General features: G+C 40.8%; 1 protein-coding gene across 4 annotated transcripts in view; it reads left to right on the forward strand.

The window, feature by feature from the left end:
* ARHGEF7 (Rho guanine nucleotide exchange factor 7) overlaps nt 1-25,867 on the forward strand; it is a 113,557-nt gene that overhangs the window by 50,185 nt on the left and 37,505 nt on the right. For 3 of the 4 annotated variants that reach the window (XM_088538510.1, XM_088538517.1, XM_088538524.1), the window contains exons 4-9: nt 3,165-3,295; nt 5,744-5,945; nt 12,859-12,947; nt 19,210-19,304; nt 19,593-19,688; nt 25,158-25,280. In XM_088538510.1, coding sequence (XP_088394636.1) covers nt 3,165-3,295; nt 5,744-5,945; nt 12,859-12,947; nt 19,210-19,304; nt 19,593-19,688; nt 25,158-25,280 — 736 coding nt within the window. Of the gene's footprint in view, nt 1-3,164; nt 3,296-5,743; nt 5,946-12,858; nt 12,948-16,592; nt 16,812-19,209; nt 19,305-19,592; nt 19,689-25,157; nt 25,281-25,867 lie in introns of those variants that run through there. The other variant, XM_088538534.1, reaches the window with a different exon arrangement.

A 25,867-nucleotide genomic window follows, 5' to 3' on the forward strand; every position in this document is an offset into this window, starting at 1 on the left:
CATTATGATAGGGAATTTATGACTTTTTTATTTTTTGTATCAGAAAATGTCCCTTAGGGAGGGAGTTTTACAACCAAATTCTTGTTTTTAATGAATTGTCATGGAGTAATTCCATTGACGACTTCTTTAAAGCTGCTTACACCAGCTAAGGATGTTCTAAGATGAAAGCATCTTAGCTGTGTAAATGTAGACCATTTCATTGCATCTTTAATGTTGCTACTGTACACAGGCTGTAGATGTCTCGAGGGGGAGGAGGAGCACAGGGCAGGGAAAGTGTGGCTGTGTTTGGTCCAGACATCAATAGACAAATATCCACATCAAAAAGCCACAATTGCAGCTGGCATTAGGAAGAATTTTGCTTTATTCCTGTGATGGGGGAAGAGGGAGGAACCAAAAATCAAAACCACATGCCAAGTGTGTTGCTGCCTCATTCCCAGTAGCAAGCAGGGTTGCATAAATCTTCTTGACTAACTCTTCTTCCAAACAATGTTTCTTAATTGGGTGACTATGTAGAAGGCATTTTATATCACTGTTTGGTGTCGAAAGATCTGATCTCCATCTGGGTCTCCAAGGATTGCAAGGATGCCCGGATCTTGGGATGGATCTTTGCACAGCTGAAGGAGTACAAGTAGCAAGCGCACAGCGCTGGCAGAAAGCTCTGCCTATATATTCGTACCCTTACATGCTCCTACCAGCTGCTTTAATTTCAAATGAGATGGGAACAAGTTGCCCATACTGGGTTGCAGGCTGAAAAGGGTAGAGGAATTGGTAGAGTAGAAGTTGAGGAGGTAACTGGAGAAGAAGAATGGGTGACATATACCATGGAAATCTTTGGGTGGATGGAAGAATGTATCTGTGAAAACTATCATACTGATATTTATCAAACATTCACATTCCCTTCTCGGGCAGGATTTCTACTTTTTTTTTTCTTTCTTTCTTTAACAGCAGAGATGATTTTTTTTTCTTCCTAATAAGAAGCATCTCAGTTTTGCATTTGAAATTTTATTTATATTTAAAATGGGAGTCTGCAAGCCTTTTAAGGCTTTCAAGGCATAAAATTAATTTGGAAGTATCAGATATTATTAGTAAAAATACTTGCAGCTTGTTAGGATAGCATTTGTTTCCTTTTAGCTGATGTTTCCTTTCAGTTCAGGCTCAGTTTCCAGCTCAAACTCCGAGGGGTGCTCCTGGGTGGCCATGTTAACTCTGCCTTTGTAAAATAGAGAATTTCAGGAATCAGGAGAGACTTGGACAGAATTTTTGTGTAGAGCGTTTTGGAAGTTGGAACTCACCATCATGAGTAAACCTGATCATATCCCTAGGTGGACTGAGTTTGATCACTGGATCTGGTGGCCTGTCTGCTCCTGCTCAGCTGCAAATAGAAGACGTCTCCTTTTGATAACAAACTCAGCATGGAGATGTTTCCAGTTGCTGTTAATTCTCAAGTCCTTTTGATTTCCTGTGATTCTCTTGCTGTGGGTGCTTCAGGTTTTTGGTAGCATTAGGGCCGGTAATAAAGTTATGATCTACAAATGAAGCCTGTGCTTCATTCTTCTCCCAGCAGTCTGTAAAGATGCAGTTGTTATTCTTGCTGCAGTGGGTTATAATCTGCAACATTTATATTAACGGAGTAGCTTTTAAATGCTTTTTAGAAAGCAAGTTCATAAAGGACTGAGCTCTTCTGTAACTGTGTGTAGTGGCATCCATGCAAAATATGTAACTTAATGCAGGTCATTCTAATAGTTGGCTGGGGAGTGTATATTTTAAGACTTTTTGAAGGATCTCAGTGACTCGATCAAAAAGATGCACGTTGGCAAGCTAGTGGGGACTGGCTGAGGGGGAATGAAGCATCTGTTACCAGCACTGCTCCGAGAAGGCTGCCTGTCCCTCTCGGATGCTGCTCTCCTGCCGCAGCTCAGCGGCCATTCGAGACTGTGCTGGAGCTGGAATATTTTCTAGTTGAAACAAATTGAGTTCTCTCTTCAGATTTTATTTGGCATGAAACAGCAGATATATTTTGTCCATCAGTCTCTTTGTGGAATTAAATCTGTGTGTGTAGTTTCCCTTTGATCAAAAATAATGAGGCTTGTGTAATCATTGCTGCTTTAGCCTGAGAGCAACTAAGTAGGAAAATGTAGTTGTGTCTGTGAACTGCTCATATAGGTCAAGTTTTGGAGGCATAACAAACTGCTGGGAAGGAGGATATGCAGAGACACAAGAAGCAGGAGGACAGTTGGGAGACTTGCACAGTCTGGCAAAAAGGTTCAAGCTTGGGACAGAAAGCATTACCTTGCTTCAGGAGCTCACGTGCTTGCAAAGGGATTCCCTTGCACGTGGAAAGCAGAGGGAGTGGGAATGACTCGGTTTGCTCTTGGGCAGAAAAGGAGCAGTGTTTGTGCACTGTGACCAGTCACTTCTGCAGGGCCCTGGAGCATTCCCATTTCCAGGGGTCCAGCTGCCAGAGCCTGGGGTCTCATCCTGGCCCCAGCATGCAGGGAACCCCTGTGCCAGCGGCCAGTGCTGGGGCCCCTGCCTAGACAACCTGGATGGACATCCCGCAGGAATGGGGGCTTTGGAAGAGAGAAATGCAAGAGGGGAGAAGCTCGAGGGAGGTCTGTGTTCTCAAGCAGACGGCTTTCTTTTCTTCTTTATCCCTTCCTCACTCCTTTCCCTTCCCCCAAAAAAGGAAAAATAGCTTAGTTGGCAAAAAAGAAAGGATGAGCCAGAGGAATGTAGGAAAAAAGAGACAGTGGAAAGAATGTTTTAATTGCGAAGGAGATGGAGGGGGGAGGAATTAAGAAACAGATGTGGCTGGCTTGGCTTCAAGCAAGTTTTATGCATTTGAATTTCTTGGCAACTAGTTGAAATGATGCTGGTTAATTACCTTTAAATAGACTGGTAGTGGGTAGGAATAGAGAAATACTATCCTCGCCCTCTTTTTTCTTAAAATGCTCAGATAATTTTCTTGTCTGCATGGTGAAGAAACTGCCAGTGTCTGAGGAGCTCAAATCGTTCCATTGCTATTTATCTTTTCTATGTTGGATTATGGAGCAACGACTGGTGCCTTGAATCTGCTTCAAGTACATGAGTTCTACAGATGTATGTAGAAATTTATATGTGGATTTCTTGAATGGATGTTTGACTTTATTTATTTTCCCCTCCAGACATAGGACTGGGAAGTGACTCTGTATGTGCACGGCCCTCATCTCATCGGATTAAGTCTTTTGATTCCCTTGGATCCCAGTCTTTGCACAGTAGAACTTCAAAACTCTTTCAGGGACAATATCGGAGTTTGGTAAGTTCTGAGGAATGATATGTACTTTTTTTTTTCTTTCAACTAGATCTGTAAGTAAACAATAGCGTAGCAGAGTAACCATTTACCCCTGTTCACCCTGTGTGTCTCTCATCTCTGTAGTTCAAGCCTGTGAAGTTCTAGTTTTGCAATTTTTTTAATGTTTTTCCAAAATATGTGCAGCTTTATGAACATCTGATTATTTTTCTTGTTAGTTACCACTTCATCTCATAAGCACATGTGCTGTCTCTGTGCTGTTCTTTTTAGTTCTTATGAGGGAGTTGCTTTTTTAAAAGGGAAAACTGTATTGTCTCCACGGGCCGTGCTGCCTGCGAGTGTACGTGATGATGAGGGAAGGTTATTCAAACAAGGTGGTGCTTGTAATGTTTGCAGTGTTAGCAGTTATTCCTGTTTCTCTTTGAGATTGAACCCTTCTTCAGAGAGCCTTCAGGTAACTGAGCTGGGTGGGCTGGTGTTAGGCAGTGCAGGTGGGATGAAGGGGGATACTGCATGGAAATGGGCTGTCTTGAGAAGTCATTCCCTCAGCTGAGAGGTTTGAAAGGACAGTTCAGGTCCCTAGTGTAAACTCCTATTGCCTGCGCGAGGAAGACTGTTTGGAGCAGTGGTGGCTGGTGCGTGTGTGGCACTCCAGTGCAACTTTGAGCTTCCTTAGGAGTGCCTTGCTGTGCTTCCTCGGGTAGCAGCGCCAGCGCGAGCTCTTGCCCCAGGCTGCTCACTGCAGCTCCCGCTCACTACTCGCCACCCACTCGCCTTTGCTGGTGGTGGGATGGCTGAAAGGATCTGAGTTTTCAGGACTTGTGGGATCTCAGTGATCTGTGCAGCACTGGCAGTATTAAGGGGCAGGGGATTGCAGGATGCGAGGGGAAGAGCTAGTGGCCAAGACCAGGAAGCTCTTAGGTTGGCTGTCCTGCTGAAGACATTCAGTTTGCAGCCATTCTCAACAACTTTGTCACTTGGTTTCTTGAGCTGAACAGCCACCCTGGCAGAGTAAACGGGCTGCAGTTGGCATCACCGTGCAATATTGTTGCATGTTTCATGACTTTTTACTGTTCATTAATGCAAACATACTCTCCTGTTGAGCAGTCAGCACACACATCACATAGCAGCCAAGACACCTGTTTGAAACTGCTGTGATAGTGTTTGCACTTAACTGCTAAGCAGTTTGTCTTGCAGCGTTCTGCACAGTGTGGAAGTTGCGTTTTGTCTGCGTTTCTTTACAGCTGCCCAGCTATAATTAATTAGAAGATGCAATAATTTTGTAATTGTGATGTGTGTAAGTTAAGCCAACTTGTTACATGGGCCCAGTGGCCTTGCAGGGTACATGTACAGCAAGTGTGCAAGTGGAATTCTGCTACGTGAGTAACTGGCTGGGTTCACTTACCAAGTAATTTTCTCACTGAGTCACCTCTTAGTTATACAGATATTGATCCTTATTTGTGGTAGACACGGACATATTTGAAAACAGATGGACACAATTTTAATAATGGTGTTTTCTCAGTCCTACTGCAAGTGGCTGTTTTGGGGTTATTTTTATGATTCTCTGATTCTATTTAAAGCTATCCAAATTCTTTTTTTTTTTTTTTCTCAGCATTAGTATATGTCATAACTCTTTTAACATATTTGACTGACACAAATGTTCAGAAATGATGTCCAAAAATAAAGCACCAAATTTGATTATGATTATTTTGAAAGACATGAAAAGTAGCTGCCAGTGTTCTGTTGTTACGATAGTTTGTCTTCACGTCTGTGATGGGGATGAGCATACGTATGTCTGACATGCTGCAGATGTGCACCTTTACTAACCTTGTAACAAGTGATCTGCAAGTGCTTGTTCAAAATAAATTACATTACTACCGGTTTCTTAGGTTTCATAAAAGACTGTGGGCCTTTTCCATTGGTGGTCCCTTTTGGACTTGCACATGCCAATGTGGAATCTTCCAACATGACCTGACCATTTAAGCTGCAAACTTTTTATTACTCATTATTTGTATCTAACATTACAGTTTTTGACTTAAACCTAACTCTTTTTTCTCCATCCAGAATGTCTTAGAAAATCTCTGTAATATAAAGCTGTTGTTTCTTTGTAGTTGCCAAAGGCAGTTTCAGTTTATACTATATATAGAAAATAGTATTTGATTTTTGGAGAATAAGAATTATTCTAATTTTAGCTCTGCTGCTCTCTTCTGATTTGAAGGGGCCATAATAAGGTAGTATACTTGCTGCACTGATATAAACCCATAGATGCAAATGACAGAAATATTGGAATTGGTAAATTGGGCCTTGAAAATGCTTAGAATAAAACATACATGGGGAATGTTTGTTGGAGGGGGAAAGACATTTTCCATTTTTATGGATGCTTTTGTTTTGATCATGGAATTTTGTTTAAATCTCTAAAGTTATGCTTTTGTTATTTGTGTTCCTGCTTACTAGGACATGACAGATAACAGCAACCATCAGTTGGTGGTGAGAGCAAAATTTAATTTTCAACAGACAAATGAAGATGAGCTTTCTTTTTCAAAAGGAGATATTATTCATGTTACAAGAGTGGAAGAAGGAGGCTGGTGGGAAGGAACTCTAAATGGCAAAACAGGGTGGTTTCCAAGTAACTACGTACGAGAAATAAAATCAAATGGTGAGTTTTGAAGTAGAGCATGTTTGTACAACCCTTTTCTTTGACAGAAGTGGATAGTTGTTTGCTTCCTTAAAAATTATATTTAATTGCTGAGGCTGACGCCTTTTTTATTTGGTGTTTGGGTTTAAACAGTGAAGGATTGACTGCAAATTTCTAAGCATGTCCGCTTACTTGGAAGTAAACAAAAGTAAATAGCTTCCAGAGGAAAAATTCCCAACCCTCCTAAAATATACATTAAATTAGATAAGAAACACTTTCTGGAAGAAAATGTGAGTTACGGAAGATAATGTTTCTTTTTCTTTATTACTTACACTTCCTCCACTTTTTTTTTTTTTTCTTTTGGTATAAATTTTAATCTTATACCAATATTATTCCAGAAATCATATAATGGAAGTGTTATCCTCATCATAATGTCATTTCCATGACTAAATATTGGAACTGGTGTTGCTTTTTACTCTGCCAGAACCTTGACAAGGGTGACATCACCTGTTTCGTGTCTCTTCCCGCTTTTTTTTTCTTTGTTTTTGATTTTTATTCATTTATTGATTTTTATTTATTTATATTGCTTACTTTCAGAGTTTGGGGGAAAAACACTTTGTTCTTCTAACTCCCCGAGGAAGCTCTGCAGGGCTTTGCCGCTGGTTGCTTTGTCACAGCTCCAGCCAGACATGCAGCCATGTAGATACTTGGTTGTTACTACAATTTTGGGGGAATAAATCCCGTTTTTAAACTTGTCCAGCTCTACCTAGATAGAGATAGGAGGTGTGATGAAAGCAATGTGTACTATGAATTCATTGGTATCATCTCTTAATAGCTTTTCTTCCTTATGAAATTAGGGATTAGCTTTACCTCCAATTTAGGTATATTATGGATTTTTTGTTACTACTACTATTATGTCCTTGCTAGTTGTATTTCATCTAATGAGCTGACCTTTTTAAATAACTTCAGCTTCATTTTGTTTGAGATCACTGAAGTATGTGTGACTTTATTTATTTTTTTGACCACATTAATTTACATTTGTATTCCATATTCTTGGTTTGTCATGCCCCTAATTTTTTTGGAAGAATTACCATTCTTTGGAGCTTTTTTTCCTCATAGATTGCCCCTTGTGGGGTATTTTCTATCAATATCTTAATTTTAGTGAAGTTTTTTTCTTACTGAAGAGAGAAGATTTCTTGAAGTTCAGTGTTCTCATTTTGCTGCTCTTCCCCCTCCTTTACTTGAGACTAACTTCTTGAGTTCCATCTTTCTCTCTGGGTTGTTTGCATGGAAGTGGTTCTGAGCGTTTCTGCTCCCAGCTGCTCTCCGTGCTGGGCGGTTGTTGCTGGCGATGCCGGAGGCCTTTCCCAGGGCTCTCCCCCCGGGGCGCCCTGCCGCTCTGCCCTGGGCTTGCGCTGCGCCCTGTGCCTGCTGCCAAAGGGCTGGGACGTGGCCTCCTACTGAGAAGCCCTGAAGTTAGGAGGGCTCTGGTGCTTGTTCTTCATATGAAGTTTTGTCCAGGTAGCCCTTATGAGTTGACGGTCTGTGCTGGACTACTGTCCCCTTGCTCCTTTTGGGAGACTGGTTGATTTTTTTGTTTGTTTTGTTCTGAGAAGTAACCCTCTGCTCATGGCTTCTCTTGACTTGCTGGCAGGTACGACCCTCTTGTTTAAGATTTTTCTAGTTCAGATATGTTTTCAGTGTATTCATAGCTGTGCTCTGTCCAAGCAATGAAAACACGGAAGCGTTTTGGTCCCCACCCCGCCAGTAGACAAAATGGGTTAGTGTACCTTAGTGTAACTGGTGTCTTACAGAGAGCATCTATCCTTTGCTCTGCTTCAGCCTCAGATGCAGCTGAAAGTGCCGTGACTGCTTCTAGTTAGGAATTCGGGGCAGGGAACACTCTGTGTTACCATTTCTGATGATATGTTATTTCAATGGCCTCTGGGAACTCCTGGGTTTCATTAAAGAAATCTCTTCAATCTGCTGTAACCTGACTTGGAGAAATTGGACAACAGAAGAAAGGAAAGTTGTTTGTTATGCATGTGTGTTCTGCTTTAATTCTCACAAAATTCATAGTTGTTAGATGTTGAGATAAATAGATCTTTGTTCTAAACTATAATATTAAAATATACCCTTAATATTGGATAATGGTGTGTTTGTAGTCTCAGTTTGTGCAGTTGCCCTGTAGCAGACAGAAAGCCAAGGAGAGAAATAAAGTTAGGAAGAGAATCTGAAAAATACACCTAATCTGACATTAAGATGCAGTAGCTGTTTCTCCTGATGGGTAATTCAGGTTACTGGCAATATGAAGAAATTGTTCCGAAGGAAACATATGCCCAGATTTGATGTGCTGCTTTATAAGGGGACCTGCTCTTACCCACACCACCTTCTTACGGATTATACAAGGAAAATGAGCTGCATTACATTTATTGCATAAGCAGGGAGTGCACATTTAGCAGAGTAACTAGAACACTGCATAGCCCTGCACTTCATTACTCTATTGTGGCTTGCTTGTTTAGCTAGAACAGACAGATTAGTGTTAGCACAGAATAGCAGCTTATGTGTGGCATATATTATGAATGATTATAGGAGATTATAGGAAAGCTGAAATGAGATTATTGAGCAAAATGCTGCATTTAATTTTCTTGTTCTTAAGATGGACTTCTGTAAATTTTTAGAAAGCAATTTTTATCAGTTGAGAATGACGAGTGATTTTTATTTTGCTTTTGGGTTTTTTTGAAAGGAGACAAAAGGGATCTATTTGAAATTAGGTACTCGTGATTAAATTTAAAAATAAAAGAGTTTAAGTAGTTTCTTTGTAGCATAAGCACGTACCTGAACGAATGAACAAGATGGTCTCTTTCTCTCTCCTGCCTGCATGTTTTCAATTCCTTCTTTGAATGCTGTAACATCTTGCCTCCTTTAATGTTCTTTGATCGCTAGTCAGGAAGTACTTTGAAATTAGATTTTTTTTTTGTTTTATTTCCATCATGCTGCCCTGTTGCGTGTGACAGGGTAGAAGATTTATACAGTTTAAGTTTATTAGATATTTGACAGCGTGGCCTATTGGCTTTTTTTCCTTTTATAAAAAGGAGCTTGGAATGTGAAAGTGTGTGAACGTGGAGATAGAGTCCTATGCTGCTGGTTTGATCTTGCGTGGTAAAGAGATTTAGAGACTTAGCTTTGAGAATTACCTTGTGCTGGAAGGAATAGCATTTGGCAAGCATGAGAGGCACCTGCCAAACTGTTGTTGTTTGTTAATCATATTTAGATATATATATAAAAAAATCACAGGTCACTTGCTAGTTAAGTTGTTCTGAACCATAACCCACTATGTGACTATGCAGAAAGCAGTAAATCTTTGCAAGTGGCACTTAATAAATCATCACAAGGCTTTTTTTCAATCCTCCTCATAAATCAATGTGTTACTGCTGTCTCACCTCAACTCTGCTAGGCAGCCTGGATAGTTCTGTTAGTATGAGGCCCAGTAAAGCCTGAATTGTTCATAGGGCTTCTGATCGTATGGGATCCTGGACACTGGGAAGAACTGGGTAAGTTGTCCTTTTACAGTCTCTTGGAAAGTTAGAGGTTCGTAAGTGATGAGGTAACTTTTTGTTAATTTTATTATAGATAGTTGCTGGGCCCTTGTATGCCACTTAGGGAAAGGTTACAGAAGCAGCTGCTCTGCTCAGAATTGTTGCTCTTTACACAGGGGTTGTACTGAATAGGTAGTATGCTGGAAAGAATAATTTAGGAGACCTGCGCTAGCCTCTCTGGGTCCAAAGGTGGTTTGTTAATTGAATTCTACCTCATTAGTTATTAGCAGTGTAAAAACTTCAAAGTATCAGTGCAATTGAGCATAGTCCTTTGACTGGAAATAGTAGGAACTGCCCTTTATGTGCCAGTCATCTGCTGGATGAAGTGTTTATCTGCGTTTGGAACAGATGCTTGTTTGCTTTGGATATGATCATATGCCATGCATGTTTGCACTGTGTATTCAATGCAAATGAAGGAGATTCCCCTTTAGAATTGGGAGAAGAGCAGGAAGAAGGGAAGAAACTTGGGTATGGGAAAACATGGTACCCAGCTCGGGCCGCTCTCTAGCCGTGCTGCAGCTTTCCATGCTCTGGAGAACTGTGCTGGTGTTGGAAGGCGCAGGATTCTAGGGTTGTGCTTAGTGTTTATGAAGCCTGTGAGCTTCCTGGCTTTTGACATTTGTATTTTCCCAGTGCACTAGATAGGCCTCTCTTTGAAATGTTTAATGAATTATACAGTAAGTTTGTAAAAGTTCTCCAGTCATGGTGGATGATAAATAAGTAATACTTATGTTTATGCTAAGACAGTGATTTATTACGTGCCAGATGAGGATTTCCTTCCATGTAATACACTGTGTAATAAGTAAATTGCAACGAGACTGTTTCTTTTGACTTCCTACGAAGCAAAGCAGTGCTTGGAGGCAGAATACCAGACATGATGGACAGCTGGTCTGATGTGCTGTGTCTAATTCTGTGTTTTTCTACGACAGGAATGGCTTTTGTGTTTTAAAGGCTGAATGTTGATTATGGTTGTATAGGTAAAGCTATTCTAATGGATAAATTTTGAGCGTGTATCCTGTTTTAAATCTGAATTTGCTCCTGTGTGTACGATGGATAACTGATTCACCTAAACTCACAGTAATACAAATGATTCTCTACATATTCCAACAAAAATCCAGTATCTTCAGCAGCTTAAGAAAAATAAAGATAGGGGAAGAGCTGCATTTTTATGGTGTGATAGTCTGAAAATGATAGAATAACTGTAAGAAGAACTGGTCTTTGAGCAGCTGGCTTTCTCCAGGTTAACAAGGGTCAGACATTACACAGAATTCAAGAACAAGAATGTACCAGCCCAGTTTGTTTGGTTTCTCCTCCCATGTCTTTGGCACGTGATTAATACTCCTTTACGTGTCCTATGAAAGTTGAAAGTTGCTGCCAAGTGTAGGGGTAAGTCAAGAGCTCCCACAGAGCGGGAAAGCAAAATACCAAGTTCCTTTAAACTTTGCGCCGTTTCCACCCTGCAGTCCAACGAGTAGAGTTGCAGTGGTCCCGTTAATGGGCAGCGCTGCAGCCACGGGGGCTCAGGCGTTTCCTCAGCACGGCCTGCGCGTGGCGTCGCCGCTGCCCCCAGCGCGCTTACGAGGGAGCGAGTCCCGCCGGGGCGATGCCGGCGTCACGGGGGCACCGCGACTCGAGCTCATGGTTTCTGGGCTGCGTGTCGAGAAGAAAAAACCTTAAGCAAAATGATTTAACTGTCTTCTCCGCGCTCGGTGAGGAGAAATGCTTTTGTCCATGTTTGGCAGTTTTAAGCCCATGTTTTATTTTTAGATGAGCTGCTTTGAGGAGAGCTCCAGAGCAATACAGGGAAAATCCCCTTAAAGTAAAAATAGCCCCTGAGTGCTTCTGAGCCCTGAGCTCTTCCTAAAGTGCTTCGGGCTAAACCTTCCTGTCCCACCAGCCTGTCCTGCACCCCCAGCAGTGGAGGGAGCCTGCAGGATGCCACTGTGCTGGGCAGCAAACAAAGCGGCCTCAGGAGTGCCCCAAATTTGCTTTATGTTCTCTGGTGCAGCCGAGGTCAGAAAAAAATTGGGTCCCTGGTCATCCACATTCCCCCGGGGGTTTCCCACCTTTGGGCTTCCCGCAGAAAGGCCCTGTTCCACCTGGGGCTTGGGGCACTTATTCTTAATGGCTTGGTGTCAGGTAAACTAGAGCTCAATTATTCATAAACATTGATTAAAATTTAATGAAAACAGAGGTGTTTGCTTTTAAAATAAGAAATAAGGCTCTCAGTAGGTATATTTTTGATGCTGCTGTTCCATTGTTTTGAGCAACTTACTGTTTTATTGCTTGGCATATTAGACAAGCCTGGTGGGGTGCATGTGTGTATGGATGCTGGTGGGGTGTGTGTGTCTTTTTTTAATGTAATGTCCTGGTACTAGAGTATCACTGTGTGAGTTGCCAAGCATATGAGGTCAGAAGGGGGTACTGCTGGGGTTTGCCGCAAGGGAGTTTTGCCTTGTGTTTCTCCAGCATGTGATTTGATGCTTCTGGTTGCCCGTTCGCCCTCCATGGTTGAATTAGGGAGGTGGTAGAGGCGGGAGAGGGTCTGGGGACTTGTTTTTGGTGCCTCTATAGCCTGGTATCAGAATAGCTCCTGGAGTGGTTCAGTGCTGCAGCCTCTGAGGCCTGTTGGATCTTGCAGGCAAATCCTGTCCTTTAAGGAATACTGTGGATATTGAAGGACACATACACTATGGCATTATACTTTCTAATATTTACATTTATTGTTTTGATGGGCATTGTACTTGTGTGGTTCTCAACTGCGTAAATACTTTTGATTTCCTTAGTAATAAAGAGTAATTTATTTTTAAGGATTTTTTTTTTCCCTAAGGTAGCATCTGATAAGTCATTTTATTACCTGCATAGTTTTTTGATTCTCTGCTTCAACAAGACTAGGCATCATGTCCCACCTCAGGTACTTCCACCCTTGGGTAGTTGCTTTTACTGACTTCACTAAATTTATAGCAGAAGTTATTTTCTACTTTTGTTTAAAAGTGTGTGTAATGTTTGGAAATGCTTTAATTTTAATTGCAGTCTGTGATAAGGTTTTTTGTTCCTCAAGAATGATTTTGGTAAAGCTGATTTTATTGGCTGACTTTCTGGTTCCAGTAAAACTAATGGGAATTCTTCTGTTTCCTTCACCGAGGCTAGTATTTCACTTATTACGCACAAATGAACCATTTTCATTCTTTACCAGTACTTCCAAGCACAGTTTCTCAATGATGAAACATAATTTCATTGTATCTCGTTACAAAAATTTTAAAGCAGTTTGTTTGACCTCTAGTGTTGAGCTGTGAAATTGCATCCCATTGACATGAAAATATCTTACATTTCAGAAAAACCGGTCTCCCCCAAATCAGGTACTTTGAAGAGTCCTCCTAAAGGCTTTGATACATCTGCAATTAGCAAAAGCTATTACAATGTGGTGAGTGATTCTTTTTTTTTTCTGTATGAGCTATTCTATACAGTAGAACTTTTTATATATGTGCTCTTACCTGTGCATAAAAATAAAAATACTAGAGCTTTAGTGCCAGAACTGGAGAGGGGCTTTAGTGAATTCTCACATTGCCAAGATTATTGTTAGATTTACAAAATACTGCACATGGCTTTTCAAGTATGGTGCAAAATTATAATCTAAAGTAAGTAAATAATAAATATTTCTGTAATACAGTATGCTTATGTGCTTGGCTAGTTGTTATTGTTCTTTCTTTCCCCCCAGGTATGCAATCAGTATTTCCCAATCGCTATAAATTAATGAAATTCTGCTTTATGTTAAAATGGTTAAGAATATTTTGTCCTCTGTGTCAAACAAGGCACTGAGTACTTTGAATTAATTTTCCTCCTTTGCATTCATGCTTATGAACCAATTCAGTTACCAGCTCCTGGAACTGCTACTTTACTCTTGGATGGATTTCGGGACAAAAGTAGTATGGCCAGAATTAGCCTCTAATCTATCCCAAGGTTTTCTTTAGCCTAATACATGAAACGTGAAACTCTCTGCCCAAGCCTGTTGTAGCGTTTGGAGAATCTCCCGTTTGCTCCCATGAAGTAGGAGACCAAATGCCCTGGGGTGCAGGCAGCCTCACATGGCGGTTTTGCTACCCGCTGCTCCCTCCTGGTGCACTTGGCACGGCGCCGCTTGCCTTTGCTGCAGCCCTCTCGTCAGTTCTCCTCTTCTTTGCCAGTTTTCAGCGGGGAGCATCAAGTTTGGTCCTAGCCTCCCTCTCGTGCAGGGTGGCACGAACAACGTGAGGCACCGGGAGCCACATGGCAGTTCTGCAGTCCCCAGCGCTCACCCCTTTGGTGCCTCCGCCGGCAGCCGTAATGTCCCGAGGAGCGAGGGCTGCAGCTCTTGGGACGTTATATCCCCATGGAGGGTGCCGTGTGGGCAGCCAGCCCGTGACATTGCCGCGCTCAGCAGTGCCGTGCCCAGCAGCATGCGGTCAGCTCTGCTTCCTTCTCGGTTTTTCTCTCTGTTCGACGTTGCTGAAGTCCCTGCTCTCAAATGCGTCTTCTCTTTCTTAGCAATTTCTATCCTTGCTGACTCTAATTTGAAAATAAGTATAAAGGAGTCAAGGTAACTAAAATGTAAGCACATGTCAGTAAATGGAAACCAGATAGATTGGAAAATTGTGTTGGGTGTTATTTTGCTTCCAAAAAAAAAAAAAAAAAAACAGCCAACCAAAACCCCTTGATTTTTACCTGCAAGTAAACTGAAGTAAATGTAGCGAAGAGAGGATTTATGTTCTTCACTAAACAAAGACTGTTTTCATTTGAAATTATGTGTAATCTACAGCTGTGTTGAAATTCTAATTAAAATAAAATTGGCAGCTCTCTGGAACACCAGTCTTTCAGGTTTAAAGAAAAAAAAAAAAGGGATAGAGATAGTGGTAAATACATAACAATTTATACATAGGATATATTTTCTCCGACAGGTCTTTAATATTATCAAAAAGCAAGAGTGGCAGCTATTTAATTTGGACTTAGTTACAGCTACAGTTCAACTGTGTCACTAATTAGTTGAATCGTTACAGTTTCATGTTTCATGTTGTAAGAGTAATTCAGAGCAGCTTTGAGAGTAGCAATGTCCTTCGGTGAAAATGGTAGAAAACATATGGTTAAATTTGCCTAAAATCATAATTAAGGAGATGAAGTTATAGAAAGCCATGCAATTTCAATACCACTTCTCCATTTGTTTCTTAGACTAGATACTCTACGGCAGTGGTCGTGAGTTACTGTATAGGAAATGTGCAGCACTAGCTGGCTCTTAAAGTTGTTTCATGCCAACGACAACAACAACAAAAGTGAAATTAGTGGCAGTCATTGCACCTTTGCACCTACTTTCGGGTATCAGGTTCGGGTTATTTTCTCATTCTGCTCTTTTGCAGCTTTGTGGGTGCATTCAACTGATGGAGCAAGTGCTGTTCTGACCGCTATTTGTTACCTGTTGAAGACAGCTTGGGTCTCGAGGGAGGAAAATGACCAGTTTTTATGTTTTTCCAGAGCGTAACGTGTCCCTCCTGGTACAGGCGTGCACACACGTACGTGTATTTCAGAATGACAGGGGGTGCTGCAGCGTGCACTCTGTTTCAGACAGGCAGGATTTCAAAATCCAGGGCTCATCTTAAAATCTAAATTAGGATAATTGGCACCTACATTTTCTTGAAAAATATATAAAATGTAAGGTATTTTTTAATAGTTATCACATATGTAGGTAAAAACAGAATAGCTCACGATAAAATAATGTATCCTGAATTAAAAAGCAGGTGTTAATCTGCATTAAAGGCTCTCTTGCCCACTAATAGTGTTGAGGGATGCGTGCCCTAGGGCTCCTTGGTGCTTTTCAGCTGTCTGGACCCCGTTCTGCCGTCGGGTGAATGTTGCCTGTCAGCGTGGTGGGGCTGGCACCTTTCCTAGGGAGGGATTTGTGGTGCTGGCGCTGCGCTGGGGTGTGCGGCACAGAGGAAGGGAACCAAAGGGCAAGTACAAAATGTGGCTTCCCTCATCTCCCCTGCTGGGAAAATAGCCTGGACAGGCCAGTGGAAAAGTGTACGGTATTAAGATGAGGTTGCGTTTACCACAGGTACTCTGCTTTCCTCTGTTCTTCCGTTCTTAATAAAAGCCTTCTGTATGTTTTGGGGTTCTCAGAGCTCCCTCTGAGGCTAATAACCCAGATCACGTGTGTTCTGGTCTCCATTAGCTGCACCTCGAGTTAGGTGTCGCCGAGGCCGTGGGGCGAGCTCGGCTTGCGCCCGCGTCTGTCCCGCTGGGAGCCCGGGCTGGGCGGCGTCGCTGCGCCCCAAGCTCTCGTCCTCCAGCAAATGGTGGGAATCCAGAGCGCTGCGTAATGTGGCTCATGACTGAGCATGAAGCATTTCTCATTTAAAAGTAATTTAGGAGTAACCTGTTACTGAAGAAGTGGGCATATTATTGAAGGTCATTCCCTGAGGACAGAGCAGGCTTTATTCTTCATATTTTATTTTTCGCTTGGTAACCACTGCAGAATTTAACACTTAGTGTGTCCAAAAGAAAATTATATTATGTCAGCTTACATGGCAAGTATCTGAAGACTAAAGTAGCTGTTTTAAAAAGAAGGTAAGAAAATGGTGTACTCCGTAGCATGACTTACGCATTTGGGAAGTGATGCTGCTTTTGAGGCTGCACTTTTGAAGCCGGATCGGGTCTTTGTATATGTTGAAGTTTGTAAGTTTTGGAGAGCCCTTAATGGAATACTTGTGTGGCAGTTTGCATGTCCCTTTTGAGAGCCTGCCATAAAGCACATGGTCCCTCTGGTCCTCGTCATCCAGGAGAGTTTGACATTGGTTGTTACCTGCTTAAGCATGGAGGGTTTTAGCCTGATGCTGCGCTGCTTGAATGGAAAGGGAACGTGCTGCAGGATCGTGTCCAAGTGCAGCTGTTAAATCTCTTCCCTGCGTCCCCCCAGCCCTGTTTTGGAGAGCGATCCCTTTCGTGTAGGTCACTGAAATTCATTTTTGGGTGGTGGTTGTTTTTTGCCTTGGGGGTTGCTGGAGTTTTGTGCGACAGAACTGTTAACCATGCTTGATTTTTCCGTGCCTTGTGACCGAGAGAGCTTGTGCTGTATGAGCTCAGTTTTCTGTGCTATTCATCAGTGTTATGGATTGTAAAAGCTGCTATTTCAATGCTGCTCTTTTGGTACCCGCTCTTTATTCGTGCAAATGTTGTGGTGGAGTTTGGGAAAGGAGGTCTTCGAGGTCTCATGGGGTCTTGCAGCAGCCAGAACACGCAGAAAGCGACAAAGGGAAAAAAGGTGATTATTAGAGCATGCGGGGAGATGTGGAGAGGAGGAATGTGAGGGTGCTCTGCTGCCAAAATACTGAGTTACAGTCCAGAGCACCTACCTCTTCAAAGCGCCGTCCAAGCATATTAGTCTGACGGCTTCTGTGTGGTAAGTCCTGCTGGCAGGATGCAAGGATTCACCAAATGGGCGTTTTAAAGCGACTTAAGCAGGACTAGTCCTTTTTGAAAGATATTCAAGGTAAACTGATGTTGTATGCAGTGGAAACTGTGCTTGTATAGGAGGGAAAAATAATGTGTTCAGAAAACTGTTTAAAAGTATGTGCACGTCTGAAGTGGTGCATAGCACTGGAAACTTCTGCAGTCATGTATAGCAGTATAAGTGAATGTAGGAGTTTGTGTGGGTTTCGTAATAGTTTTATTTAGTGCTGCATTTGTTTTCATTTCTCTTGTAATTTACCAGGTTCCTGTTTGTATTTTTTAAAACTTTCCTGGCTTTTTCCTCTTTTAAATCATTTACTGCAGTTCTTTCTTCCCCACATTCTGAAGAAAACCTTAAAATAAAAATCCTAAGAAGCACAGGAAAATAACTGAGCAATGTTAAGCATGAAATTGTTTCATTTTGAACTTTTCAGGCAGCTGCTCTATCAAAGAATGGAAAATACTCTTCGAGAATATGCAATGGTGCAGCTCTTCAAAATCTCCAGCACATTTGTTTTTTATCTTTGAATGTCTTCTGATACTGTTCAGCACTTCATCAAGAACACAAATTTTTGTTCTTGGGTCGCAACCTCCTTTTCCCTGCTGATGGCTGTGCAGTAACTTGAGGATGGGAGATTTTGTGTGGAAAACAATGTCAGGAGAGATTGGTCTTTCACTTAGACCTGAACCTGGTGGCTGCTCAATACTTTACATTTCTATTTTAACAGTTGACTTTTGTTGTATGTATGTGTGAGAACATGAATTCTATTTCTGCAATCAAGGGATTTTTTTTTTTTTGCAAGTCCAAGTAGTAAAAGTTCTTAGCTGATTTCTTTTTACAATTTGCGTGTCCCTGCTGTACTGTCTGTTGCAGTTTCCTAATTAATAGCTTTCTCTGTGACGTTCCTCTGTCAGTGCTTAGCAGAGAATGGAGACATTTTAATCTTCGGTTCAGGATTCAGATTTCCAACAAAAGAATGAACTCAAAAGTGGTCTCTCTCTTTCTCCAAATGAATAGAACTATTCAAGGAATAAGCAGAATCAATGACACCAATGAAAGGAACAGTGAATTCTCCATTGACATACTGAACTATTTAAAGTTATTTCATCAGGTTTGCATTTAGGAATGAATGGCTTTTTCATCTTCTTTAAAAAGAGAGAGGGAGAGAGTATTGACTGCAACAGTGAATAATACACTTAATGCAGTCCTTACTATAAATGCTGAAAAAAGATATTAATGTCAGTTTGACAAATACAGCATATAGCAAAAAGGGAGTGTTTGTGATGTGACTTACAAGCAGTGAATTGCAATAATTTTTGAAGTATAACTGTGTTCAGTGAATTCTATTTAATTCTCACACTTCTTTTGGGAATTCATCAACTTTTTGGAGCAGCAAGTAAGCCCTGTACTAAAAGCCTAGGAGAATTTGATCTGAATATGTTTGAGGATGTCCTGAAGCATGCTCCTTGGAGAGTGCTTCAGTAAAGTGCCTGTTGTGCATATTGTAGAGTATTCCAAGTTTCTTGATTTATATTCAAACAAAAACTAAATGTGTGTGTGGTATTTTCTAAATTACTGGTTTTAGGCCAGAATCTGTTGGAACTCTTTCTAATGGAGTTTATCCTTCTGCACTTTTGGCCAAAACTTAGACATCCCCATTTAAAAAGAACACAGTCAAGCTAGTCATGTTGCTAAGTAAAGCTGATGATGATTGTTTGATATTTATAAATCTGTTTGGTATTCAGACACTGCGAGTTAAAGTGTCTCGATAAGTAAACACTTTGCTATCAAGATTAGGAGTTACCTGTTGTAATACAGACCATCACACCCGATGTTCATTTACGCCTTGTAACGTGCTTATGCATTCTCTGGTGATCTTTGATTGCTTCGAAGTGCGTAGGGGGAGTAATGACTCTGAGCCCTGGAAGAACACTCGGGAGAGCGCCCGGGTTTTACGTGAAGTGTTTCTTTTAAAGTGAAACTCCTGCTTGACACTTCTTCCTTTTTTCTGCTTTAAAACTAAAGGACAGTCCTGTCACATTTCTGCCCAGGTTTTGTTGATTTAATACTTATGGTTTGTTGCTGATATTTGTTTTAATTTTTTTTCAAAGTGCTAAGAAAATTTTTACTATGTTTTACAGCTAGTGATGATTTTAACATTTTGAAATCTCTCTTAAAAATACCGATTAGCAACTGTCATTTATTTTAGGTGCTACAAAATATTTTAGAAACAGAAAATGAATATGCTAAGGAGCTACAGACAATACTTTCAAACTACCTGCGACCATTACAAGCCAGTGAAAAGTATGTGAGTTTGTTTTGTTTTTTAAAATAACAGACTTAAGATATCTTATGTACTGGGGAGAGGTTGTATGGTCCAAGCTTCAGTTTCACTATTAATGTGCATTTTCATCTGTGGAATGCAAGATCCTTGAGGCAGGCTTGCTTTTAGTTTTTGTTCATTCATCAGGACAGGCCTGGTCCTGATTCTTGATATAAGAACAAGCAAGCTTTTTCTTAAGGTAGGTTTTATTAAAGCACAAATAGTCAACAAATGTAAACCTGTAAACCTTTTATTTATCTTGGCTCCAGGTTAAACTCGACAAATACTTCATACTTAATGGGAAACCTGGAGGAAATAAGTTCTTTCCAGCAAATGCTTGTACAGTCTTTAGAAGAATGCACCAAGTAAGTACTATGTATACGCAATGTCAGAGAATTCTAGCAAGCAGATATTTTTACTGTTGTTTTGCTTGTTGTGTATGTTAATGTTTGAGATTTAAAAAAAAATGTTTTTTTCCTTCATTTTAAGAATAGTTGTTACAGCAGTAAAGCAGTATGTGTTTGGATAATGCAGTCATTGCTTGCTTGCTCAGATTAGCCCTAAGATAAAATGGTAAGAGCTTGGAGCAGCTTGGAAACACTTTACAAAATGCTATGATGCAGTTACATATCAGGGGAGAAGTTGAAAAGGAGGCCACATTTTCTTTTTGGAAGCATGAGTTTGAGTTACTTCTATCAAAAGCATCTCTAGCATGTGTTCTAGATCTGCTCCCTGGGGTTTTGTGGTTTTTAGGTTTTTTTTTTTTTTCTCCTCTTCGCTCAACCTTCCTTATCCCCCAGGGTGCTCTGGTTTAAGATGAATCTTTGTGGCGACTAAGTATAAGCTGCATCCCCTCTGGATGGCAGGCATATATCTGGGTATATTGCTGGCTTTGGGTCCTTCTTCACCCCACCATCCAGATTCTCTGGAACTCACAACTCACAACACGAGGGGATGGAAGGATGGGGAGTTTAGAGCTGTTCCTGAAATGACTTTTCTTCCACACTGTTTCTAAGGAAGTTTATTCCTTTTTCTGGCAAGTTATATTTAGGACTTGATTAGTTAAGTGTATAAATGAGAATTGGCTACTACGCTTACTTAAATGTTTCCTTTCTTTTCTGGTCAGTTCACTTTCTATTGTCTCATTCTCTTGTTACCTTTATAATTTTTCTGTGAATCATAAAGAAAATCTCCTTTTCTCCAACTTATTTATCCAGGCTGTCATCTTTTAAAACTGTTTTGATTAAGCTCTGCTTAAAAACAAGATAAGACCATATATCTTTAAACAAGGGAATCTATTCAATTTGTTCAAATGTTAATGCAAGATCTGTTTTAACTTGATGCATAGATTCATATGATACCTTTATACTCAGAAGGCTCATTGAGAATTCCTTCCTTGATTTACGCTGTAGTAGAGTCCTTCTCGGATTATCCATTATTTCCTCCTGGTAAGTGAAATGTTGCTGTGTAATCCACTGGGAACATAATGGATGCTAGTAGGTGGGTAGAGGAAGTGATACCCCCAGGTTACTGAAGACTGCAAATGCTTTGTATTAATTCCTTTTTGGAAATATGCTGGTTGTGCCAAGTTGTATTTTCAGTTTAATTTCAGGGTGGCATATTGCCTTCAGTGTCCCACATTCTGCTACCCTGTATCAAATCCATCTTAATTCCCATCATGTAGGAGAAAGCCTGCTCTGCTGCCTTGGTTTCTGTCAGTTTGCGGTCTTGTTTTGGCTGGTGAACCTGTTCTTATAAACTCACAGTAGCTTCCAGGCTGGAAATAGATTTATCCTTGTAGTATATTTTTGGCAGATCGCTTATATTTCAATCATTCAGGCTCTTCATATTGTAGCATCCGGCGCAGGGTTTTTTTTCCCTGATTTCACATATCAGAGTGACCAACAGCTGACGTTCTGCCAGTTGTAGTGTTGCTAGCCTACGTGGTTGGATGTACTTGTGTTTTTGTGCACATCAGTAATTTGAATATTGTTTGATTTCCACACTGCACTCAGGTCACTTTCTGTCATTTGAATTGCATCTTGACAGATCTTCAGGGCCTCAGTGACAGATCTTTGTGGGCTTCAGTGACAAGAAGCCCACAAAGTGGTGCTTCTCCCTTTACCTGCACCACGTTGGCTTATTGAGCCCTTGTATTTGCAAAAAAAAACAATTTCAGAACATATTTATGCCATGGTGAGTTTATTTTTGGTGTTTTTAGGAGACTTGGAGTAGCTTGTATGTTTTGGATTTTGGGGAAGGAGGAGGAGGTGGTTTGGATTAAAACTCTTGTCTTGCTTGAGCTTGTCCCCGCCAGCCTGTAGCGCCGCGCAGCTGTGGTGTTACCACAGGCCGCTCCGCCTGCCCTCGGCCTGGCCCTGAGCAACCACCAGGCACCTTCCTCTGGGGTTGCTTCTGCCTTTGATAGGTAGCTGGAGAGAAGGTATAACCAAGGGAGCATGTGAAACACATCTGACTGGGGATAGCTGATGGATCTGCTGGTCTCTCAGCTGATCCAAGCGAGCTGTGCTGTGGAAGTTCTGCTTTTTTGGATGTACTTTTAACAGGAGTTTGAACACGAATCTCTTGCTTCTCAGGCAAATGGAGAGTTGTTGGCGTGGGGAGGTCAGTCTGTGGCTCTGCTTCTCAGTACGGGCGCCAGGTTGGCCCATGACACCCGCCTGGATAGGGGTTAGTTGTTCAGCTGTAAACTCAAACTAATTGGTGTTTCAGTTTTTTTATTTTTTCTTTTTTATAGTGTCAGATGTGAATTAAGGCTGATTCAACCCAATATGTTCTGTTGACTTGGTTAGCATGACTATCCAAAGAAGTCAGGCTGTCAGTGTTAAATGAATGTGTGCACAGTGTGTGCAGATTGCCTGAACTAAACATGCAGAGTAACTGGTATCTGACAGGTAAGGCAGATAGATACACAGGGAAAGGGAAAACTGTGAAGAAAACCTGCAAAAGTTTAAGGATGGATAAATAAATGGAATAGAGCTTCCTTTTGTGAAAGCCGTAGCTCAGAAAGCTATGGAGTAACCTTGTGAATTGCAATGCCTCCGGAGATGGTATCTAATTTTTTGATCCTTTGCAAACCGCATCCCTCAAAGTCAGTAGCCGTAGCTGCCCCTTAGTTACTTTTTGAGACCTTCACTTGTCCAGAATCTTGTCTGCTACCCAACTACGTGCGAGGCAGCCTCTGTACTGAGCTCTCTCCGGCGTAATGAATGTGCTGGGGTTGATGCTGAAGCTCCCTCAAAGAGAGTAAGGTGGTGGTGGGATTTTATTAACTAATATTGGAAAAAAACAGTAGAATACTTAGGACTAATGCATGGATTAGAAAAGTCAAAGGGGATGAATACTGCTACCCCCTCTAAAGTCTGCTAATTATTTCAGTTCAGCAAAGAATATGTGGTATATAGTTATCATGCATGTGCAAAAGAGAATAATTCATGCATGTGCAAAAGAGAATAAGTCTTTCAGTCTGAGGAGAAACAGCTGATGTGAAGAGCCATCATTCAAGGTCCTTGCTGCCCAGGCACTGCAGTATGAAAAGACAGTTTAATTATTTTTGGCAACAGTTTACGGAGGCCTCGTACCGTATAATATTGAGTTATACGACCTACATATGTCTTCAAGCTTTGAGATTTTTGCTGTATCTATTACTTGAAGAATGTAGTATTAGCTCATGCTTAGATGTATTGAAGGGGACTAGCTGCCAGGCAGGAAATACTGCTGGGAAAGCTGTAGGAATAGCATTTCCTCTGCGTCCTGAGAAGCGTCCCTATTTCTCCCTAAATGCTTGCAGCGGAGGCCACTCTATTGATTTTAAATTTATTTATTTTTTTTAATACATCAAAGATATGGATCAATGCAGCAAGGAACTTGAAAGGCAGAATGGGACGAGAACACAATATCAGCTCTTCCATTTGTATTAGAGTTCAGCGCCAGAGCATCTCTTTGACTCCGAGTGAAAATGCTCAATACTGATGCTTAGGAACTGCATTCATGTGCTTAGGACAGTAACATGAAACTTTTTTTAAAAAAATAAAATAATATTTTTCCTAATAGAATTGTTTGAACTGTTGTTAACATGAAACCATTTGTGTACATGCCTCGAGTGCTTACCAAGAGCATATCTGGTTTTAGAGCAACGTGAAATACTGGACTGTCAAATAGATAGATAACAAAAATAAACGCAAGTTTGTGGTCTGTGAGTGCTGAAAACTGTTGCATCTTCAGGTTAACTTGCAGTGCAAGAAGAATCAGTTATTGACCATATAACCTACTACTGATGAGGCTTAGTCCTCTAATCGGGGGCTGTTTTTTAGAAAATGCCTTCATTTCATGCCTTTCTCCCCCCTTACAATATTGCAGCTTGTCAGTTCTATTTATCCTTTCACATGAAGGAGAGGTAATCCAGTATGGATGCTTTCATGGATAGTTCTGAGAATGGTAATGTGGTGGCATGTAAAGAAAACATGGTTAGTCCAACTATATAGTTTTTTCCCCACTTCTATCAGTGTGTATTTAACTTGAATATCAGTCTATATTAAAAAAAAAAAAAAAAAAAAGTGAAAAAAGTGTTTTCTCTTGTGCTTCTGCATATAAAGTATGTGGGTTAAGCAGATATTAGGAGTAAGGTTAGAAGAATTGTTGGCTTTTTTGTTTTTTACTTGCTTATACGCATAGAGAATCAGAACTTGAACTTTTGCTTTCCCCCGGCTGTCCCTCGTGGAAGCTGCTTTTGCTCAGCTAGCTTCAGACACTCATACTCCAGATGTTTTCTTACTGCAAGTTGAGATGACTTCTCAAAGTTCATTTCTGCTAGAAGCTATGGAAAAGTACAGTGTGTATGCTCAAATTCTGTCTTTTGCTCTCTTCCTCTCCCTACATTTACATTTAAAAAATGCACATATATCCTTCTGACTCTAATCAAAATTGATTTGTCTCCCAAATGTTTTTTCACTTGTTGAATCTTTTATTTTTGTGCAGGTCACTGAGATTGTTTGGCATAACATAGTACTTAAGTAAAAGTAAAAACTGTTTGGAGTAAAATCAGTTTACAACTCCAAAGTGAACTTTTCTTTCAGAGCTTAGCAAACATCATGCATTCTAGCATGAAAAGTGAAGAAAGTATGAAGTATAAAAGGATCTTACCTTTTTCTGTGTTGAGGGTGGTAAAGTAGCACTCGATCTGCTTAAAAACCCACGTGGCTTTACAGTTCATAAAAGAGAAGACAAGTGGCAATGGCCTGGCACTACTGCCGTGACACTGCCTGGGTTTTGTGTGACCAGAGCTCAGTATGTGACTTGGATCTTTTCATGCATCCTGTAATGAATCATGTATCTGTGTTGTTGGAAGATGGAGAGGGAGAATCCTCTTGCTTTTCTGTGTGGTCTTGTGACCATGACTATGAAGTGCCAACATATTGTTCGGAAGATCTGGCACGCATGAAGACGTATGACAACGGTGTTAACTAATGGGCGCGTGGATGAAAATGTCAAATCATACTCTTAAGCAGCACAGTAATTGCCTTTTTTTTTTTAAAAAGAGGGAAAAAAAAAAAAAAAAAGGATGTATTTGGTGTACTCTGTCTACCAGGTGGTATAACCTGGTAGTTAAAAACTTGAAACTATAAAGATGGAAGAAAAGGCTGTTGTATGTCTCCCAGCGACCAATATGTCCATTGATTATTGTAGGGGGAGGGAGGGAATCAAACTGGGGAGAAGTTGCTCGTTAAGAGCATATTCTTCTTTCCGTCTTTTATTTGTTTTTGTGTATCTTTGGTATTGCTGTAACTTAATCTTCCTTGTTATTTCATTTTTAGGTTGCCTGAAGCTCAGCAGAGGGTTGGAGGCTGTTTTCTAAATTTGATGCCACAAATGAAAAGCTTATACCTTGCATACTGTGCCAACCATCCATCAGCAGTAAATGTTCTCACAGAACACAGGTACGTTTCCTTCGTAGTCTTTTAAAGCAGAACAAGGAAAGTACATAAATATGCTTGTGCTATAAAGCTCAGTCTCGGTTGTCCAGTTTTTAAAGCTCTTCCAGGCAGTCAGGACCAGCTTGTCGCTTTTAGCAGTGTGTTGCCAACTATTTGAGAGGGTTTTCTCATTTAAAGTACAAATGTTAGACTCTGAACATGTAAAACAAACTATAGCTGTGATCATTTTAAGATGCTGAAGATTCTTCAATTTAAGAACATGAAGATTAAAAAAAAAAAAAGCTTGTATATGAAACCAGCATTTGAAGCTAATTTAATTACTAGTAGCCTCTTTATGCAGTTATGGAACTCAGTTCCAGAAAATCCAGTAAATTTTTAACAATTACCTTTACATTGGTACATGGTATACCCTTAGTTTTACTTTTCTGAGGACTGACAAGGTAGGATGAGCTCTTCAAGTTTACGAAGGTGATATTTCCTGTGTGTAAGAAGTAGGATGCTGAGCAAGAGGAAGGCTGAGGACAGAATGGATTAACAGAAGACTGTTTTCAGGAAACTTCCTTGTAAAACCCCCTGACGAGCACATGCTG

This window comes from Tinamus guttatus, unplaced genomic scaffold (genome assembly GCF_059628265.1).
Source record: "Tinamus guttatus ecotype Peru unplaced genomic scaffold, ASM5962826v1 Tinamus_guttatus_pri_ptg000047l, whole genome shotgun sequence".
In the NCBI taxonomy this organism is placed as follows: Eukaryota; Metazoa; Chordata; class Aves; order Tinamiformes; family Tinamidae; genus Tinamus; species Tinamus guttatus.